This window comes from Scomber japonicus, chromosome 10 (genome assembly GCF_027409825.1).
Source record: "Scomber japonicus isolate fScoJap1 chromosome 10, fScoJap1.pri, whole genome shotgun sequence".
Lineage (NCBI taxonomy): Eukaryota > Metazoa > Chordata > Actinopteri > Scombriformes > Scombridae > Scomber > Scomber japonicus.
In genome coordinates, this window is record NC_070587.1 from 13505397 (window position 1) to 13524152 (window position 18756).

General features: G+C 40.5%; 1 protein-coding gene across 2 annotated transcripts in view; it reads left to right on the top strand.

Annotated features, from left to right (window-relative positions):
* Window positions 1-18756, top strand: part of aplp1 (amyloid beta (A4) precursor-like protein 1) — a 34866-nt gene that overhangs the window by 2268 nt on the left and 13842 nt on the right. For both annotated transcript variants that reach the window (XM_053327518.1, XM_053327517.1), the window contains exons 2-3: window positions 16925-17104; window positions 18147-18276. In XM_053327518.1, coding sequence (XP_053183493.1) covers window positions 16925-17104; window positions 18147-18276 — 310 coding nt within the window. The remainder of the gene's footprint in view (window positions 1-16924; window positions 17105-18146; window positions 18277-18756) is intronic.

An 18756-nucleotide genomic window follows, 5' to 3' on the forward strand; every position in this document is an offset into this window, starting at 1 on the left:
CTGTAGACATGTATAGTAGTCTGACATTAATAATAGCAATAAAGAGTAATGAGTAAAGTAAAATAAGTCACATTTTGATACATGTCATAATATAAAGATGGGGGATATGATGATACATATATACTGTGAGAAAATATACTTTTGTCAGCTGATGTGTCAGATTTTGCCATGTCATTTATGTCAATTATACAATGGTAGCTAACCCTTGAACATCTTTGAGTATATAGGCCAATATTGCACATCTATGAGCAAGACTGCTTATGGCACTATTAGATTTGTGACTAAAAACTGGCTTAATTAGCCAAAAACAGACATTCCTGGACAGACAGACAGACAGACAGACAGACAGACAGATAGATAGATAGATAGATAGATAGATAGATAGATGTTGTGAAGTGAATTTACATATTCTGTAAAGATTGCCTACAATGGTCCATTAAAACTAGAATACTTGGTTAGTGTTAGCACTGTCATGCACACCTTGAATAAAACGCACATGGAGAGGTCCCACTGATGCAGTATCCCACTAGGATTAGCCCTAGTATGCCCAGTGGCCAGTACACCACTGTTCATCAACAAACACAAAGCCAGACTGCATCTAGAGAGCTCAAATCTGAAAATCTGATTCAAATTCAACATTTTAATAACCACTGTTGGGACTTCAGGTACGCTTAACTTCAGCCAACCAGGCCTTTATTTATCAAGATAAATGGCTGCAGTGTGAACGTTAGAGGAATAGTAGTGGCAGACCCAAAACCCAGAAACAATGGTTCTACAGGTTACAGGAAATAACGGGAGCCTAGGAAAGCATAAAGCACAAAAAGAGGAAATAGGGAGAGAGAAGGGACTTTTTATGAGGGGAAGTGAGGAGTAGAGGGATAGGAAGCACATTGTAGAATGGCTGCAGATTAAATAAAAATGAGTGAGTCATAAAGTTGCTGTGTAGTCTGCCCCCAGCCCCTACCCCCAGTACCACCACATCACCACAAGCAGTAATTTCAGGCTTTGTGCTGGAATACAGCCACACAAATTCATGCACCTCCCACCCCAATCTGCCATTCAATGCAGTAACACAAGAGGATTTGTTAAAAAAAGAAGGAAAAAAGATAAGGACAACCAGATCTCTCTCTCTCTCTCTCTCTCTCTCTCTCTCTCTCTCTCTCTCTCTCTCTCTCTCTCTCTCTCTCTCTCTCTCTCTCTCTCTCTCTCTCTCTCTCTCTCTCCCTCTCTCTCTCTCTCTCTCTCTCTCTCTCTCTCTCCCAAACACACACACACACACTCTGCCCTACACTCACTTAATTAATTTTAGAGGCAAGAGATAATCGGGTTCCACTAATGGATTCCCGTGTGTGCGCCATTCTCTACTATATCTGTGTGCCAGTGGGCATAAAACGTACCATTTTATTGTATCACATGTTTTTTTGCCTCTGTTCTCTGTGTATCTGGCTTTCTTTCCAAGTTTTTGAAGAGTGGCACACACAGTACCTGGATTAAATCCTGCAGAGTCATTGTGAATCGAGAGCAGCACAGTACTGGAGGAAAGGAGTGCTGTAAATGTGTCATAGCAATCGAGCTGTTACCAGAGGTGACAAATTAATGAATGCTATTTATGCACCCTTTGGGCCACGCTTGCAATTGACAACACTGAAACAGTGCCTTGTGTCGTGTGGTTCAGAGGGGTTATTGTGGGTTTTCATCTCCATTGTCGTCTAGTCGAGTCTGTGGTGGAAATGAGGAAAGTATACATTTGTGTTTGTGTTTCCAGGCGTGTAGTTCATCCAGCTTTTCCATGGAAAATAAGTTGACATTAATTGCACAATTATGCGGCATCCTCCCGCTAGGTTCAAGGAAGCTCTGCCAAATCCTGGTTTAGATTACTCAATCTTGTCTCCTGGCCTTTCTGAAATATTTCAAATTATGGGTCTCAGTTGGAAAGGGAAGTAATACCCAATTCAGAGTTTAATGATGTTTCACTTTATTTTGTCTCTATAGCATGTCATAAACTAATCTGCCGCATTTGTGGAGTTAATTTCTTTGACTTTCTAGACTGCATGGTCATTTCTAGGTTACACATAATCAAGGAAGAGCTTTTTTTTTTAAGAATTGTGATTAAAGCCACTTTCAGTTTCTAAAAGATTACTTTACCTTTCATCATCTACTCAGTGATGGGGCAAGCTTTCCAAGCTTTGAATATCTGTTATGATCTCTTGCACCTGTGTCTGTAAAAGCTAGATGGTACTGTGTGCAAGTGTCTTCTGAGTGTGTTTCTATGTCTGTCCAATGTCACCTAGAGGGATTGAGATGGTAGCATATTCTTTCTCATCACATCCAGCTCTGGCCCCTCTGATGAGTCTTGCAGGGCAGCGATATCACTGCATTCCAAGGTCTTCACACCCCACACAACTGCCTCAGTAAGCCTAATGGGTTGAATATCTGTGGAAAAAAAGTTTAACGCCAGGGTGAAGCAAGATGTTCAGTCCTGCCGCAGCCACTGAGAGGTTTCAGAGGAGCCCCCTCGAAAAACATCTGCAGTGTGGTGATAACACTTGTCCTGTCGTGTTTGGGAGGGGGGAAAGAGTGAGAGTGCAGTAAAAGAGATTGAGGGCTGGTTGGAGAGAGACAGAGAGAGAGGGGATTGCCCTGGCACAGTGGATGATTTGAGAAACGGAGAGCCTGAGGGTTGAAGGAGGAGAGAGAGTCTAAGTGATGCAGAGCATGTAGAATGTTATGTGGGTTGCAGGGTGGAGTGCATGCTAATGGAGGAGTCCGGCCTTATTGCTACTCAGCCCGAGCAGCTAGGAGAGCAGAGAGATCCATCTCTGTCATGTACGTGTATTCACAGGTGGCACTGAAATGAGAGGGGTGGGGAGGGACACAGGCAAGAAAAAGCCTGTGGTCAGTGTGGTGCGCTGGGTTGTATGAAATCAGAACTGCAAATCTAATTTCCTAAACAGCCCCGGCTGCAGGGTTTGAGAGGGTGTGGGGTTGTTGTGTCCACTGAGACTGATCAGGCCATTATGAACATTTTGTAGAAGAACATTGTGGAAATGATCAGAGAAGGAAATGGATGTACTTTTTGGCAGGTCATTTCTGCTCTGCCATCATTTTTGAACAGCTTTGTCAGAAGGACTCAAATCTCAATTTTATCATATGAACCCAAAGGTAGAAATCACTGTTTTCTCAGATATACACAATTAGGTCACGCACTCCACTTCATTCCACAGATAACTCAGTACACAGACTCACACACATTCACCACACATTTGCTGGTTTATAAAGATGACATGCTGCAGAAGCTGCATCAATTATTGAAGGTCTGGGCTCTCGCTTGTCAGTGAGGCTTTAGCAGTTGCACGCACCCTTCCAATGCTCCGACATCAGCCCTCTCTCTTCATGCTACCTGGTTTTTGTGTACCCCAATCCCCCACCCCTCCTTTCTACACCCTCCAGGCCCACTCCCCAGATTCGTACACAAAAGAAAATCCCCATGCCTGTCTCCTCCCTGCCTCTGTCCTGCTCATCTATTCTCAGCACCCCAACCCCCCACCCCTCCTCTCTGTCTCTGCCCTAGCCTTCTCTGTTCTCCCCGCCATATCCCAGAGGCACTCCTTACCCCTCTCATACCCACTGCTCCTTCCATCTGTCTCAGCAGCTTTCAGTGGCCAGTGACATCTTTTCACTTTCCTCAAGTATACTTTGATTGTCCTTTAATTATTCATGCGCCTCACTCTTTATTTTATTTTTTTATTTTTTGCACTTTGCTATACCTGCTGTTTTCCTTTTATTTTTCATATTTGAATCTGCCTGTCTTTATTTGCATCTTTTGGTTATCCCAATTCATTGCCAGCTTAACTTAATAATGCACTTTTAAAAATCTGATTTACACAGTGTAAGGTATGAATCTGTCTATGGTGAATCTTCAGTGTCCTCATGATTCAGTTCAATTATGATTCACCTGTCACCGATTTGCTTGCCCAATGCACATCGATGCATCTCAGTGTATCACATCCTTAATAATCTATATTACTGCACACGGTGCTTTCAAAAATCAGGCTACAACACTATAATATATGCAGCTGCATCTTTTCTAGTAATTGTGTGACCTGCCTCAGTACATACACATTACAAAAGAGTGTGTGTGTGTGTGTGTGTGTGTGCGTGCATGTGTGTTAAAATTTGTCTTTTGGTTAAACTCATTTTCTCTGAATCTATGTCATCAGCTGCTTTCAGTTTTTAGTGATTTCCTGAAAATCTGCAACAGTAAAGTCAATTTTAAGTGATAGTAGATATTCAGTTGATGCCTGTTTTTGAACTTGAAGTGTTATCGCAATTCAATTTAAGTGCATCAATGATAATGATCACCCAAAGAGAAAAAACATATCCGCTCTTAAAGTTTGGTATTTTTCCCCAAATATGGGACCCAAGTAGGCTGCTTGCCAACTGTTGTTTATTTACCAGTGTTTAATGTGTTCTAGGGTGGAATTTCCTGTACAAGAGGGTACATTTCCACCAAGGGAGTTTCAAACATACCCTCCTTTCCCTTGAGACACAATGTTCCCACATTTGACTCAAGAATTCAGCATAGACTACACAAAAGCTGCCTGCATTTGACTCTGCCTAGATTTTATAGAGTATGCACAGATGGTTTGCCCACCAAGCTGGTGGTGGAAACATGATAAAGATATACATGATAAAAGAGACTCAGGTGCTGCTGTGTTTGCTGTTAATCATCAACAAAAAGATTCAGCTAGAGATGGGGGGAGACCGATCGTTTTTTATTGTTTTCTTAGCTTAGGGTCGTCGTCATCACACTCACCAAGGCCAAGCTGTGCCAATTAACAGTTAATACTCACCCAGGCTTGGCTAACAAATTGGACTAGTCTAGCTGTGACTTGTAATGAAAGTACAAATGGAGGTACCAGGGCATGGTAAGGGGTCTTTTGTACAGATAATCTCAATGCTTAAACAATTTTCTCTTCAGTTGGACAGTGCATGGAGACTTTATAGCCTGAGGAAATGAGATAACACTAATATTTAATCTACTGAGTGATTCTGCAGCACAGACCAGCAGACTACACAGCACGCATTATCTTACCAGAGTGGCCCAGTTTAAAATAACACGGAGAGGACTAAAGCAAGACAGTATATGTCAGCTTGACATGATTTCAGATGTCATTATTATTTTCTTGTCAGTGTGCTTTCTACTACTCCTGGAGTTGCTGAGTTTTTGTGTTTTGTTACCAACATCTGACGGAACAACAGTTGCACCACCTTGCTAGTTAACATGGGGAAAAGGTATATCAGATACAGTCTTGATTGACTGATCCCGTTATAATCAGATTATTCGTAATAGAGGTTGTGAGCAGAGCAAAGGGAATGTCTAAAGGACAGAGAGTTGTTCAAGTTGATTAAAACAAAATGGAAAGATACTCAGTTGTATTGTAACATGCTGGGTGTGTGACTCTGAAGTAGAGGAACATGTGAGCAATCAATAAGTCAGCTACTGACTCACCACACCAGCTGCTAGTGAGCAAGAATGGGCTCATCAAAAATAAATCCTACACTAATAATATTATTATCACTAATAATAATAGTAATAAAGGGCGAGTATCATTTATATAGTCATTTTCTTCATTGATGCAATGATTTGTTTTCATTTTATTTATAAATTGTTAAAAATTGAATATAGAGAATTCCCATCACATTTTTTCTGGGAGCAAAAGTTATCAATTTAAATGATTTCATTTGTCCAAACCAAAGATATTCACTTTACATTTTCACCTAAAACCTGAACATTTTATCATGAGGAATGACCTTGATAATAAATGACATAAACTTAACACAAACACAACACAAAAAAACAACAAAATAAAACATAAAAAAGTGACATAAGAAAAATGTGGGTTATCAGTTTTGCAAATGATTGATTAATTAATTATGATTGTATTGAATTCATTTGACTTTTTAGATTTGAATAATTTCTATAATAATGGCCAATAATAATTCTAATTCTTGTTGCACCTGATATTATATCTAATATATTCAAATTAAATTATTATTCAACATCTTTTTTATAGGAACTATTACATAATTAGACATTATTGGTATTGTAGAAATATCTTTAAGAAAGATATTTGTGCACTCTCTGAAGAGTAAGAGATTGAAGAAAGCAGTTTCTCTGGTATAACAGGAGGATATAATAAGCCCAACTCAGCAGGGCCTAGTATTGCATAAGTAACTGAAGTGGCGTGTAAACAACAAACAGTCAGTAATAGGAAAAGCTAACCAAGGATTAAGCTAGCGATCTACTGGGGATAGAAAGTCAAACCAAACATATGGGGACTCTTTCATCTGAGAAAGAAAGAGAGAGCAAGGCAGACAAGCTGGAGAGAGAGAGAGAGAGAGAGAGAGAAAGAGACTGAGTGACATGCTTGAAATTCTGTAGGGAACCAGTTGCTACGGTAACAGGCAAGGTAGCTGGCTCTTGTGGGTGGTGTAACCATGGCAACTACCTTCAGTGGCCAAGTGATGCTGAGAGAGAGAGCATAAAGGAGCGGGCTCAAAAAATGTGTGTTTACAGGTTCGATGGGAATAAGTGAGACAGATGAAGAGGACAGCAAGTGTCGTGAAACATGGGAGCGTGACATCAGGCTGTTTTATCAAAATTGCAATGAGCTCAACCTTGATTTCTTTGCTTTGTGTAGATGGCAAGCTGGTCCAAGCTGACACTTGCATTCACTGTTTGTCCTGCTGTTCATTGACAGAACATTTCATTACCATAAGCCAATGATGCTGTGCAGGGCAACACACTCGCTGAGAGACCTGGGAAGAGGTTATCCCCTCAATATGTCTTTGCAGTTTGTTGGGGTCAAACTAGCCATGCTGGGCTCTTGTATCTGTGAAAGTGTACACTCTGACCTCACACGGGGAGTTAAAGACCACTTTGTTCCCACCGTGGTGATACCACCTGCCTCCAAACGTGAGAAACATGTTGTGAATTTGATTTAAATATTACATACAGTACATACAATTATACTTAAGGTTGTAGTATAATGTACAGTATATGGTATGGCTCTAGAGTGGTCGCCACTAGTAAAGTATTACTTTCGGCATTCTGGTCACATCCCTACCTCAACAAATTCACATAATAATATTAATGAATACACACAGCTACACGCCACTCTGTGTCTACCTCACGTTCTCTTTGTGTGGATCACACAACATATGTATATATATTTATATATAACCTCAAAGCTTCATTTCCATAAGATGCATCTGGTAGACAGGCTCCCATGGGAGTTGGCACATTGTGATCACAATTGTATATATGCATAAATATTAGACAAAGAGAAAGAGATGTATGAATGTTTTAACCCCTATTCCCCCATCCACTCTAACCCCCTAGGCCCCTCTACTCTTCACCCCCTCCCATGCTGCCGCCTCTCTACCCACACAGGATATTACTCCTGCTGCCATTGTCAGTCTTTGCCATTTGAATGGCTCTGCCATTTTTTACATTTAGTTCATCACAGCTTTATTTATTTGACATGCAGCCATTTAAAAGACACAATTCATTATGGAATAAGAAATAAGAATTCATATACAAGGTTGACGAGAGGAGAGATTATCAGGTGAATAGTTGTCTATTAACAAAGTATTTGTACCATTAATGCAGAGAGTATGAGAGGTCATCTTAAGTCCTATCGGTACATTATTGCCCTTAAAGGCTCATGATTTCCTGAAAAGTATATTATATATAATGCAATGTTTCACTTGCAAATTTCAGTTTCAATGCAGTTTAGTGTGTTTCCATGATGTATTAATGAAACGTTATCTTGTCTTTTAAGATGTTGTTAGTTTCAAGAAAACTCAGCAAACTGTTTCATCTGATCAAAAAAGTTTTTTCACTCTATTGGCAGATTCCTATACTTGTTTTAACAAGCACAAGTTGCAGTGTACACAGATCTGTAAAGGATACACATACCAGCTACAGTATGTGCAATACTCAGAAAGTGCATGAAGTCACAAGGAAAGTTAAATTAAAACTGAGAGAGAGAGAGATGACTTGCAGATTCAACGGAGAATACCAAGGAAGAAAGACTGCAGTGCAAATATTCTGCAAAAGACAGCAGAGTTAACGGCAGAGTGTGGTGCTTGAGAGGCAGAAAAGGCCCAGAGTGGGAGATAAGAAGGAGGCAAGACAATGTGTCTGATCTTGTTGGCGCTGGTTGCCTGCTATTTGTCAGGCAGACTGTAGGAAGACAGTCTATCCATAAGTGGATCAATTATTACAGTATTTTAACCTAAACATGCCCTCATTTAGGCTTTGAGATTCCCTTAATCTACTTAAAACATGCTCAAGGGCATTATATTGTTACTTTAAGTCCCCTTGCACAAAATACACACATTGACAAATACACACACAAATACCTGACTTAACTGTAGAAAATAAAGTTGCCATCTGTTGATATTGCCATCCCTCTTCGACCTGCTAACTCAGGATTTGGTTCAAGGGTGGAATACCAATATCACACTGGTAAAACATCCAGCTTGAGTTGCTAATTCATAACATTCATAATAATGATACTCTGATGTATTTATACATTATTCATTATTGGAATTTGCTATTTTTTTTATTGTAAAAAGGTTTTCAACTGCATGGAAGAAAAGTAATCATCTCAGTGTTTAATACATTTAAGCTGTTCACATTTGTGACAATGCATGACTAATGCATGAAAATGTTTGCTAATAGAATTTTGAACCTTTGAGTCCCAGATACGACTCAAGCACTTTGCATGTACTTACTGTATAACTACAGATTTGGAGAGCTTGTTTGCATTGTGTCAATCTCTTATCTGCCTGCAGAAAATCCCTGATTCAGTAGCAATTGTGTTGACATTAGGATGTTTCAGATGGACCTGCACCACTCAAATCTCTGCTAAGCCTTTGATTCCTTCAATCCCCCGAGGTAGCTCTTCAGCTCAAAATCACATCTGCAGGCTCACAGTGTTTGGCATTAACATGTTGGCATTCCCATGTTGTGTTGCTTAACTGTGAAGGAGGTTCAGCGGTGTTACATAACAGCAGAAATTAATCAACAATGCTACCGAAAGGATGAAATCATTTCAGTTTGGCTGTGTTAAAGTAACAGAATCACGCAGGCCTCTAATATTTCCGGAATCTCTGTTTTCCTGGCTGGATTCATGAAACATTATGATGCAGTTGTTACCCGCCCCCCATCACCCCCACCTCCATCCCCCGCAGGAGGTATCAGCACATAGAGAATTGTGAAAATGTTTTAGTCCTGAAAACATGCACAGTGTGGCGTCATTATGGTGCATGAGTCAGAAGAAGCATTTGTTGGAATGTGGGTGGAACAGAGAGGCAGCCAAGTGCGTGTTTTCAACCTACTTTCGGCAACAGAAGTATCGCAATCACTTGTTTCATTCCAAATATTGCTCAGTGCAGCCTTTCCATAAAACTGGGAACACCACGCATGAAATCTAATCTGTGGGAGTTTCCTGTTTTGCTGTTTTTTTGTTTTTATATGAGCCTTACCACAGATGCTGTTGAAAGGCAGGATGTTTGTTAAAAAATCTCACAGGAAACATAACAATATGGAAGTCAAATTCAGGTGTGTGCATTATGAATTGTATTATGAAGAGAGAGAGAGAGGCTCCTGTGGGCATGGAGCTTCAATTGAGTCCCATAGTGTTATCATACATTAGGGAGGTCTTGTGATTCCGGGAGGAGGCAGCAACCTTTACATAAGAGAGAAATCAGCCGTGACTCTTTCCTATCCCCTGGCTGCAGTAGCCTGTAGAGTGCTACATGCAAATATACTAGCTAAATAATTGTGGAAGGATCTACCACCCCAATGTTGAGTACAGCTCTGGGTAAACGTGCTCTAAATACCCACAGCCATGAAATGTGTTGGCATTGCCAGCCCTCAAATCTATGGAGTCTCTTGCAGTGATGCCAGCTGACATGTCCTGTATTTTAAGCTATACTTGAAATTAAATCAAATATCAGGAGCAGGTTATGGCTGCTGTTTCAGACTGAGATGAACCCTGGTGATTATGGGGCCATCTGCTCCCCATGTGCCGGGGAGCTGGAGGCTGGACGACTGTAATCTGGACAGATGAAGCATGACTTAGTGAAGGCCGTTATTTTGCATCTTTGCAACCCCAAGCCTCTGTCATGATTGTTGGTTACGTTTAAAAATGAGATATTTAGTTTAGTATTACTATATTAGTAGGATATTTTACAGCTACGTCCGCATTACAGTCTGTAGCTAAGACACAATACATAAAACACAAAGCAATATATTCCACTCTGCCCATCAGTGTCCTGAATAGAAAATGAATGGCCTCAATTAGACATTAGTCAGAGAGATAATAATAATAATGAGTGTCAGTGTGCAGAACTAACCTGCTCTATCTCCCTTTGTACCCTCTGCATCATGAGAGTCTGGCTGACTAATGTTACTACTCTCTAATAACTACATGCCACACCAGGAAGAGGCCTGATGGAGCCTATGAATAATTAACTAACATGATTACAATGATGAATGCTCCCAAATCTATCTGGCCATTTAGCACTGGCCTAGGGAGGGAGGCCAAACAGCAGAGTGTCAAGCATTGTGTGAAAGCTGTTAGGGAGGGAGAGGGACACAACAGTGATATCAAGGATAGGGCAGCTGGGGTTGGATTGAGTTTAGCCTTGAAGGAAAGGAGAGAGAGGAAAATAGAGAAAAATTGAAGGAGGGGCCCACGAGAGCAGGAAGACACCCACTATTCAGCCATCTGTGCCACTGAGAAGCACAAAGACATGCTCAGGAAGACCTTTGTGTGTGTGCATGTGTGTGTGTTTCATACAGACCTGAGTTATTCATCTATGAGGCCAATTTGTACGTGGGTGTGATCTACACACTGTGATGGCAATTGGCCAGTCCACAATATTACAGTCTACTCATCAGGAGTAATCCTAGCTAGCTGGGCTTTTCACACAGGACATGACAAAGCTCATATTACAATTAGAATTACATTATTTATTATTATAGTTATTATCACATTATTTGAAGTATAAAACCTCTACTGAAGCAGCACATTCAGCATTGAAAACAAATGCATAAGGTAAAAGTGTTGCTGCCTTTCTCCAAGTAGGGGACATTTTGCCTTAAACACCTGCTGTAATTCCACACGTTCACATGTTGTTTTATCCTTTTGATTTATGGTTGTTTTATTACACTGTCACAACATGGTGTATTTTGGTCAGATGGGATATCCTGGATCCATGTTGCTAAGTAAGGATTAGCTCCTCGGGGGTCTGACATCTTAAGTTAATCATTTGCTGTCAAGCAAGCTCCCTGCAATATATCTCTGAGCAGGGCCCCTTTATTAGGTACACCTTGCTAGTACCATGTTGGACACCTTTTTGCCTTCAGAACTTTCTTAACTCTTCGTGGCATAGATTCAATAAGCTGAAAACATTCCACTGAGATTTTGGCCCATAATGGCATGACAGCATCACTCCATTGCTACAGATTTGTCAACTGCACATCCACAAAGCAAATCTCCCATTCCACCACATCCCAAAGGTGCTCTGTTAGATTGAGATCAGGTGACTGTAGAGGCAATTGAAGTACTATTCGTAGGCAGCTTGTGGCATTAAAACAATGCTCAACTGGTACTAAGGGCCCAAAGTGTGCCAAGAATATATCCCCCACACCATTACACCACCAGCCTGAACAATACAAGGCAGGATGGGTCCATGCTTTCAAGTTGTTATGCCAAATTCATGTTTTCAGATGGGCTTTTCTGCATTACAAAGAAGAACAGAACAAATGAATTGTAGATTAATTAAACTCAGAGCAACATGGCAGGATAAAGCAGAAAAAAACGGAATCAATCATAGTTAAATGCAAAGTAGTAAAGTGATATCAAAAGCCTTGTGTGACTGCAGCAATATACATCACATGACATATTGCTCCCAACGCAGCAGCACTAAAGGACTGTGTCTACTTGAAACCTCTGATGCATTTATGGCATGGTGCACCAATGTATGGTCTGGCTGCAACTTGCAAAAGGTGACAAATGATGAGTGGCCCCTCCCCTCCGCCTCTACTGCTCTGGCTTGCTTGCCAGGGCCAGGAGATTGCATCATTACAGAGGATGAAGTCATCCTGCAACATAAGGGAGGAACAGGTGCTGAAAATTTAATTAGAACATGGCGGAGGAACATGTAAATGTACTGCCCTGGCTTCAGACTCAGCCCTGACTATTTATGTTGCAAAATCATAACTTATTCTTTTTTTCTGCTATCATTGTGAAAGCGCTACGCTGCAACATAATTTCATCAACTAAAGGGATATCTGTGAAAATATAATTAACCGTTATTATATCTGCACCAGCTGTTCCACAACTTTTGGTCCAGTGCACAGTGTGTTCTCATCTTTTTGGGAGCACTTGGTTTCCTTCTAACACGTTCACTCTGTTATGGAGAATATATGGACATGCTCATGTGATCACAAAGACAAACAGCACAGTATGCGGTGGATATGGAGAAGCAGAGCACAGAAAAATAGAAGGGAGAAAACAGAAGCGAAGAACCTGGAGAAAAGGCAGAAAGTCAATCGATGTCTCTGGCTTTATATCACCAGGTCATTATTAATGATGCAGCATTCTCTGCAGCGGGGAGCTGTCAGGCTTCTGGGCTGTCTGCCTGTTCAGCCTCATCAGCACTAGGACATGATATGTGGGACTCAGGATGGTTGAACAGCACTGCCTTATCAACCTCTGAACCGCCTTCCCCCTCCCCACACTATACAGAGAGGCACACACGCTTCAGTACACTACAGTATTTCCTCACTGAAACATCAAGAGCACTCCACTGCCTTTCGTTTACTGGAGAAGAAGCATAATTGTTGACAGACTGTGAAGCAGTGTTGTGAAGCCAACTGGACCAGTTTGCCTCAGCTCCTGATGGAGACTGGTAGTGTTTAGAGAGGCTTACACTGCCGTGCTCAACCCACGATAGTCTTAACTGGCATAAAATGGAAACTGTATATACCATCAAGACACTGAAAACCTTTGACTGCATATTTGTCAGTCCACAGGGAAATTCAGCTATGATCTGTAAGTATAAAACATGGACAAAACAGCTCAATCAAGGCACACAAACATGATTCATTCACTCTAGCCAAAGCTATTTTTAGCTGTGAATGAAATCCTAATCCTTCACAGCAGAGAGGTATTGCCTGCAGCTATTTAATCTGCATCTTGTCAATATGGCAATGTATCTCCTAAACAACCTAAAGCACAGTGAGAAAAAAAGCTTTTACTTTTTTTTGTAAAATCAAAAAGCCATCTACTTGTTTTGGTAACATTTCAGTAAAATTAAGAACATTATACTTAATCAAATACGTTTTGAATTATGTTTATTCAACTCAGGTAAACAATATATTTAGTTTTTATTACCTAAATCTTAAAAAATAAAGTAGACGCATGCAACAGAGATGCATGTGCAGCACACTGTCTCTCATCCACAACATTTGCAGACCCTCTTTTCCAAAAGGCAATATGTATCAGGCAGACTTTGCACTGGGTTGACAAACTGATTTGCTATTTAAACAAGATTAGTTACTTGGCAGATCCTCTCCTCTGTCCTGTGGTATACACACATAGACAACAGCACTCTGGCAAATAAATATTTGAGTCCTGGCTAGGCCTATGGATGGATATTGCAGTTGATTATACATAAATATTCACATGTGATCTTGGGCTTAACATAACGCAATTTATTGAGTTGAGCAAAATGTACATTAAAAGGTATTTATGGATATACTATAGCATTAATTGTCTGGCTTAATTGTAAAAGCTTTATTCTTTAGTTAATGCAATGTAGTAATTAAGAGGTCATAGAGTAGTTTATCATGTCTAAACATGACTTAAAAGTGTATTTTTTTTTATACAAGTGCATCCATTACACCACAACATTCACTGGAATGAAATCAGGATTTTGTCATTGTGCCTGAGTTCAAGCACAGTCTTGTCAGATGTTCCCTGAACCTTAGTGTTGCATTAACTGATTGCACAAGACAGTGTTTATTTTTACCACAATAAGATCCACAATCTGACCAATCTACACCAGTCACTATATAAACTAAAATGTCAAGTACAGTTTCTGTGATTGCTGTGTGAATACAATGAAACACCTACAAATGTAATGTGTGGCATTCACACAACAAGGTCTATGTGACATTAGCCCATGAGTGATGTTCATGTGACACTGTTGCCATGGTTATCTATAGTGGTAACCAGCAGAAGTGTGGAGTGATCATACTAAAAAACTGGGTCATAAACAAGCAGGAGGTTTGGCACACTATTCAACTAGTCCATGGCACACTGATCGGGATGGCTAATAAAAATGTTGATCTTAAAACAGTAATTCTTATTAAGGGTTATCACAAGAGGGAGATCTAATCTGGTCCCAGATCAGGCTGGAGATTGGGTGTGCGGCCTTTCTGTGCTGGAGGTCAGGGCCTCAGGCTCCTGATGGACTGCTATTGATTGGGGGAAACGTGGCGATACAGTTGCAGTCGCTCAGCATTGATTTTCAGCAAGTGCAGTAGTGGAGAGCAGGCAAAATGAGAGAGCTGGACCAGAGGGAGCTGCCAGGTTATCTTCTCAAATATCCGGAAGTTGTTTTTTTTTTCCTCTTTTTTTGTGGCACTGACCTTCCCTGAGTCAAAGAGAGATATCTATTTAGACATTAGTTCAGCAGCCACACTAGATAGACTGTTTCAGCAGCTTCAGCAATGTTTTCCTTTGCATATCCAACAGTGCACTAAACCAATAAAAAGATCCAGTACAGTTTCTCAGTTTAAGTTAAAACAATTGTTGTCTGTGAACTTAATGCAAATAATGTATGCAATATTGTAAATCATTTTCCGAATTATACTATAGTTATTTTGCATGTTTTATTTTTTTCCCCAACCAAAGCAGCCATTGTATTCATTAATTTGACTCTGTGGTGATCATTAACTTGCAGGGAATTGCTTGAGGTGGGTAATCCATCACAGTGGAGACATCAGCATGTTCTGGTGTCCAAAAACTAAACAACTGGCAGCAGTACAGCATTGTTTTATAAAGCAAATTTGACAAACAATGAGAAAATATGTACAACAAGAAAAGGAAAAAGTCATTGTTGTAGCTTCTCACATTTGAAAAATTAGTTATGTTCCAAGCAGATAAAGTCATTTTTATGATGCAGCATTTGACAGACTACAACTACCACACAATAATGACATGAAAAAATACAACTGAGCATTTTCTTCACAGCCCATGACCATGATAGTGGTTTACTTGACTGGGTGGGATGGATTACTTGTCTCAAGCAACTTTGCAATCCTCTGCTAAATGATATTCAGAAAATACCAATATGAACTGAACTAACCATGGCCTGTAAGTTTGGAAAAATGCATTCATAATACTGAAAAAACACAGTTTGCTTTGGGAAATGGTCAGCAGTAATGAAAAGTAGATGTGTAATTTGTAAGAAATCTGCTAAGACACGCAAAAACACAAACTCCTCTTAGCGTAATTAAAATGCACAGACTGCTCAGGGCTTATTATATTTATTGTACATTTACTCAAAGGGTTTTATATATTTATTTTATTCCATGTGAATTTTAATTAGGACTTCAAACACTCGAGCTGCAGTTGGCCAAAGCAGGGCTTCCCTTTGATCAGGCGTCACTCTCATATTTTTTCTCCTCAGTTTCTTCCCTTTGGGCAACTTCCTTCTAATTGGCTTGGCGTCGCTCGTCTTGTCTGTCGTCAGCAGGTCTATCTCACTGTCTGTCAGTGCAGATGAAAGGATGTGAGCTTTACATAGGCTTGGGAGTTGGGGATTGCCTTTTTGAGGAGTTTCAGGGCTGGACAGTAAACATTTTTGCATGTTCTCTGCTGCACATCATTGTCCCACAGGAGGCTTTCTTATTGTCTTTGGTAAACAGTTTGTTTTTGCACCAGAGATGACTCAGACTTCCAGTGGAACTTGACATACTTTGTCATGATTCTTGAATGCCCACTGCTGTCAGGTCACCTAAAACGTCTGTTTTGTTTGTAAAGGTTGATGGAGTCATTGTTTGTGTAGTTTACAGAGCTTTTTCCTCCCCACCTAACCCCTCTCCTCTCTTATTTCTCCCTGGGCTCTCTCTGTCTCTGTGTTGTGTGTTAATGTAGTGAAGTGGCCCATCGGTCAATGAGCTTGTATTAACACCTGACTCCCAGCCCTAGCTGCTGTTTGTTCCTCTATGTGGGGTCCCCTGGGCCCTCCCCCAGGCAGAGGCAACATATCCCTCGATCAATAACAACATCCTAGAAGGCTGCTGGAGGAGAAAAAGGAAGGGGGCAATCTTTTACATACTCTTGTATATTTTTTCCTTTACACTCTCCTGTTCATCTACCCATTCCCACTTTTCTCAGCTCTCAGTGCTAATAGGAAACAGGGAGGATAGACTGACAGTCAATAAGTCAGGCTTTTTATTGGCTCTTCTTGTCATTCACTTCAGGTTATTTCAACTTCTATGGATCTTTCTTTGAATTTTAAGGTCGCCAATATTCTTTTAAAGCTTGCAGTGTGCACTCAATTCTCCTGTGCATTAGCTTTCTCTTCCTTCCTCTACATTCTCACTTTTCTGTTTTGATCTTTCACTCACTCTCAGTTTTGTGCCTTGGCTTACACCCTACATCTGATGTTGGATAGTGCTGGAGTGCATCTAAGTGCATTCATTATCTGTGGTATACCCATCCTGTATTGGCTTCAAACACAATGTTATCTGCCACTGTGTTTGTATCGACTCCTCCTCACCTCTCTTGTCTCTGTATCTCCTTCCTCCTTCCCCTCCCTTCCTTCCTAGGCTCTGGCCATGACTGAGGTGAACGGGCCAGGCCCCCAGGTGGCGGAGCCACAGATTGCCATGTTCTGTGGCCGCCAGCTCCTGCACATGAACCCACAGACTGGTCAGTGGGAGCCGGATCCTCAGGGCCGCAAAGACTGCTTCAAAGAGCCCGGCGAGATCCTGTCCTACTGTCAGGAGGTAGGATCCTGACGCTTGCAAGGGAAATAACATACAGTGAACCTGAACAAGTGTAATGAACACCATTTTGGATCAATATTAGTAACAGCAGAATTATCAGAATCAGAATAATGGCAAAGTTGTCCAGAGCTGGTATTGAATTCAACAAGACACTGTAGGAACACATAGGAAAATCAAGTAAAACATCATATTCTTTTTCTCTAATTTGGTTTGTCTTACACCTGTCCTATCAAATCTATATATTTAACTATATATAGTGGGGTGATGTTGGTCTGTTGGAATATTATAATATTTCAAATGTACCATCATCCACTTCTCCTCCTCTTGTTACCTTATATGTGTACTCTTTAACGTCAACTATGAGGTTATCAGGGATACACATAAACACTCCCCCTTTAAAAAATTCCATTTGAAGTGCAAGAGTAAAGGCAACCAGGCGCCATCTGGAGGTTAAAGTAGACACAGCTGCTACAGGGAGCAGCAGCCATGATGCTGAATGGACTCTAATGCGATTAGCTGGCACATTATGCATGTGTGATGGCTTTTACACAAAGCCTTCCTTTTTTCCTTGACATTTGTGAAGAAAGCATTTTATTTTGCATTCAGACTGCAGGCCAGCTAAATTTATCTCACTATTAAACCTCATTATGATTTTATGCTCCAAATGATATGCCTAGATTTGAAATTAAAGTGGTCAGATGTGAAATTGGAAATACTGAAAGACTAGAATGTTTATTGAAATGATAACTTCAGTGAGCCATGTCTAATGTGGCATCAGACTTACACGGTCTCATAAAAAAAGTTAGAAAAAATCTTGCATGACTTTTTCCTTTATTAGTCTTCTCCCAAATGACTGTGATCTTCCTCCTCTTCTCCCCTGCTCTTGCTAATTTTCTTCAACCCCTAACAACCAATCCCTGAACCGTTCTCTAACCAAATTTCCCCTTTCCCTTGGCCGTTTTGTCTTCATTACCTCCTGTTCTGTCCATCCATCTATCTGTTTCTATGTCTCTGTCGTCTCTGCATGTGCCTGTACGACCAGATGTACCCAGCTCTTCCAATCTCCCATGTAGAAGAGTCAAAAAGCCCTGTCTCCATCCCCAACTGGTGTAAGAAAGACTGGGGCCACTGCCAGAAACACCCCTTCATAGTTGTGCCCTACCGCTGTCTAGGTAAGAACAACACACCTGACTGTCATTAGATAATTGCAATACCAAGAATGGTATTGCAATTATGTATGGTTTAAATGTCTCATATATCTGTATAGAGAAAGTACTTCCTGAAGTTGGATTGGAAAGAAGATACAAGAACAAATAAACATCCTTTATAATTACATTTTGTAAAATAATTATATGTTTGTGGTATTTAGTCTTTAGTCCTAATGTCCGTAATTTGAACTAAATGACCAATTGAAACTGCAAAGGTAAATAGTTTAAAGGAACACAAAAAACTATTTGGTGAATACTACAATATTTCATACTTATTCACTGATATTTAGATAAGAACATAAAAACTGCCTTCACATCTATACAGTAAATTCTGTATGTAGCTGGCTAGCTTAGCATGACTGTAAACAGAATGAAACAGCTAGCCTAACGTTTTACTGGTAGTTTGACTTGGCTGAGACTTCAGAAAATCACTACTCCCAGCCA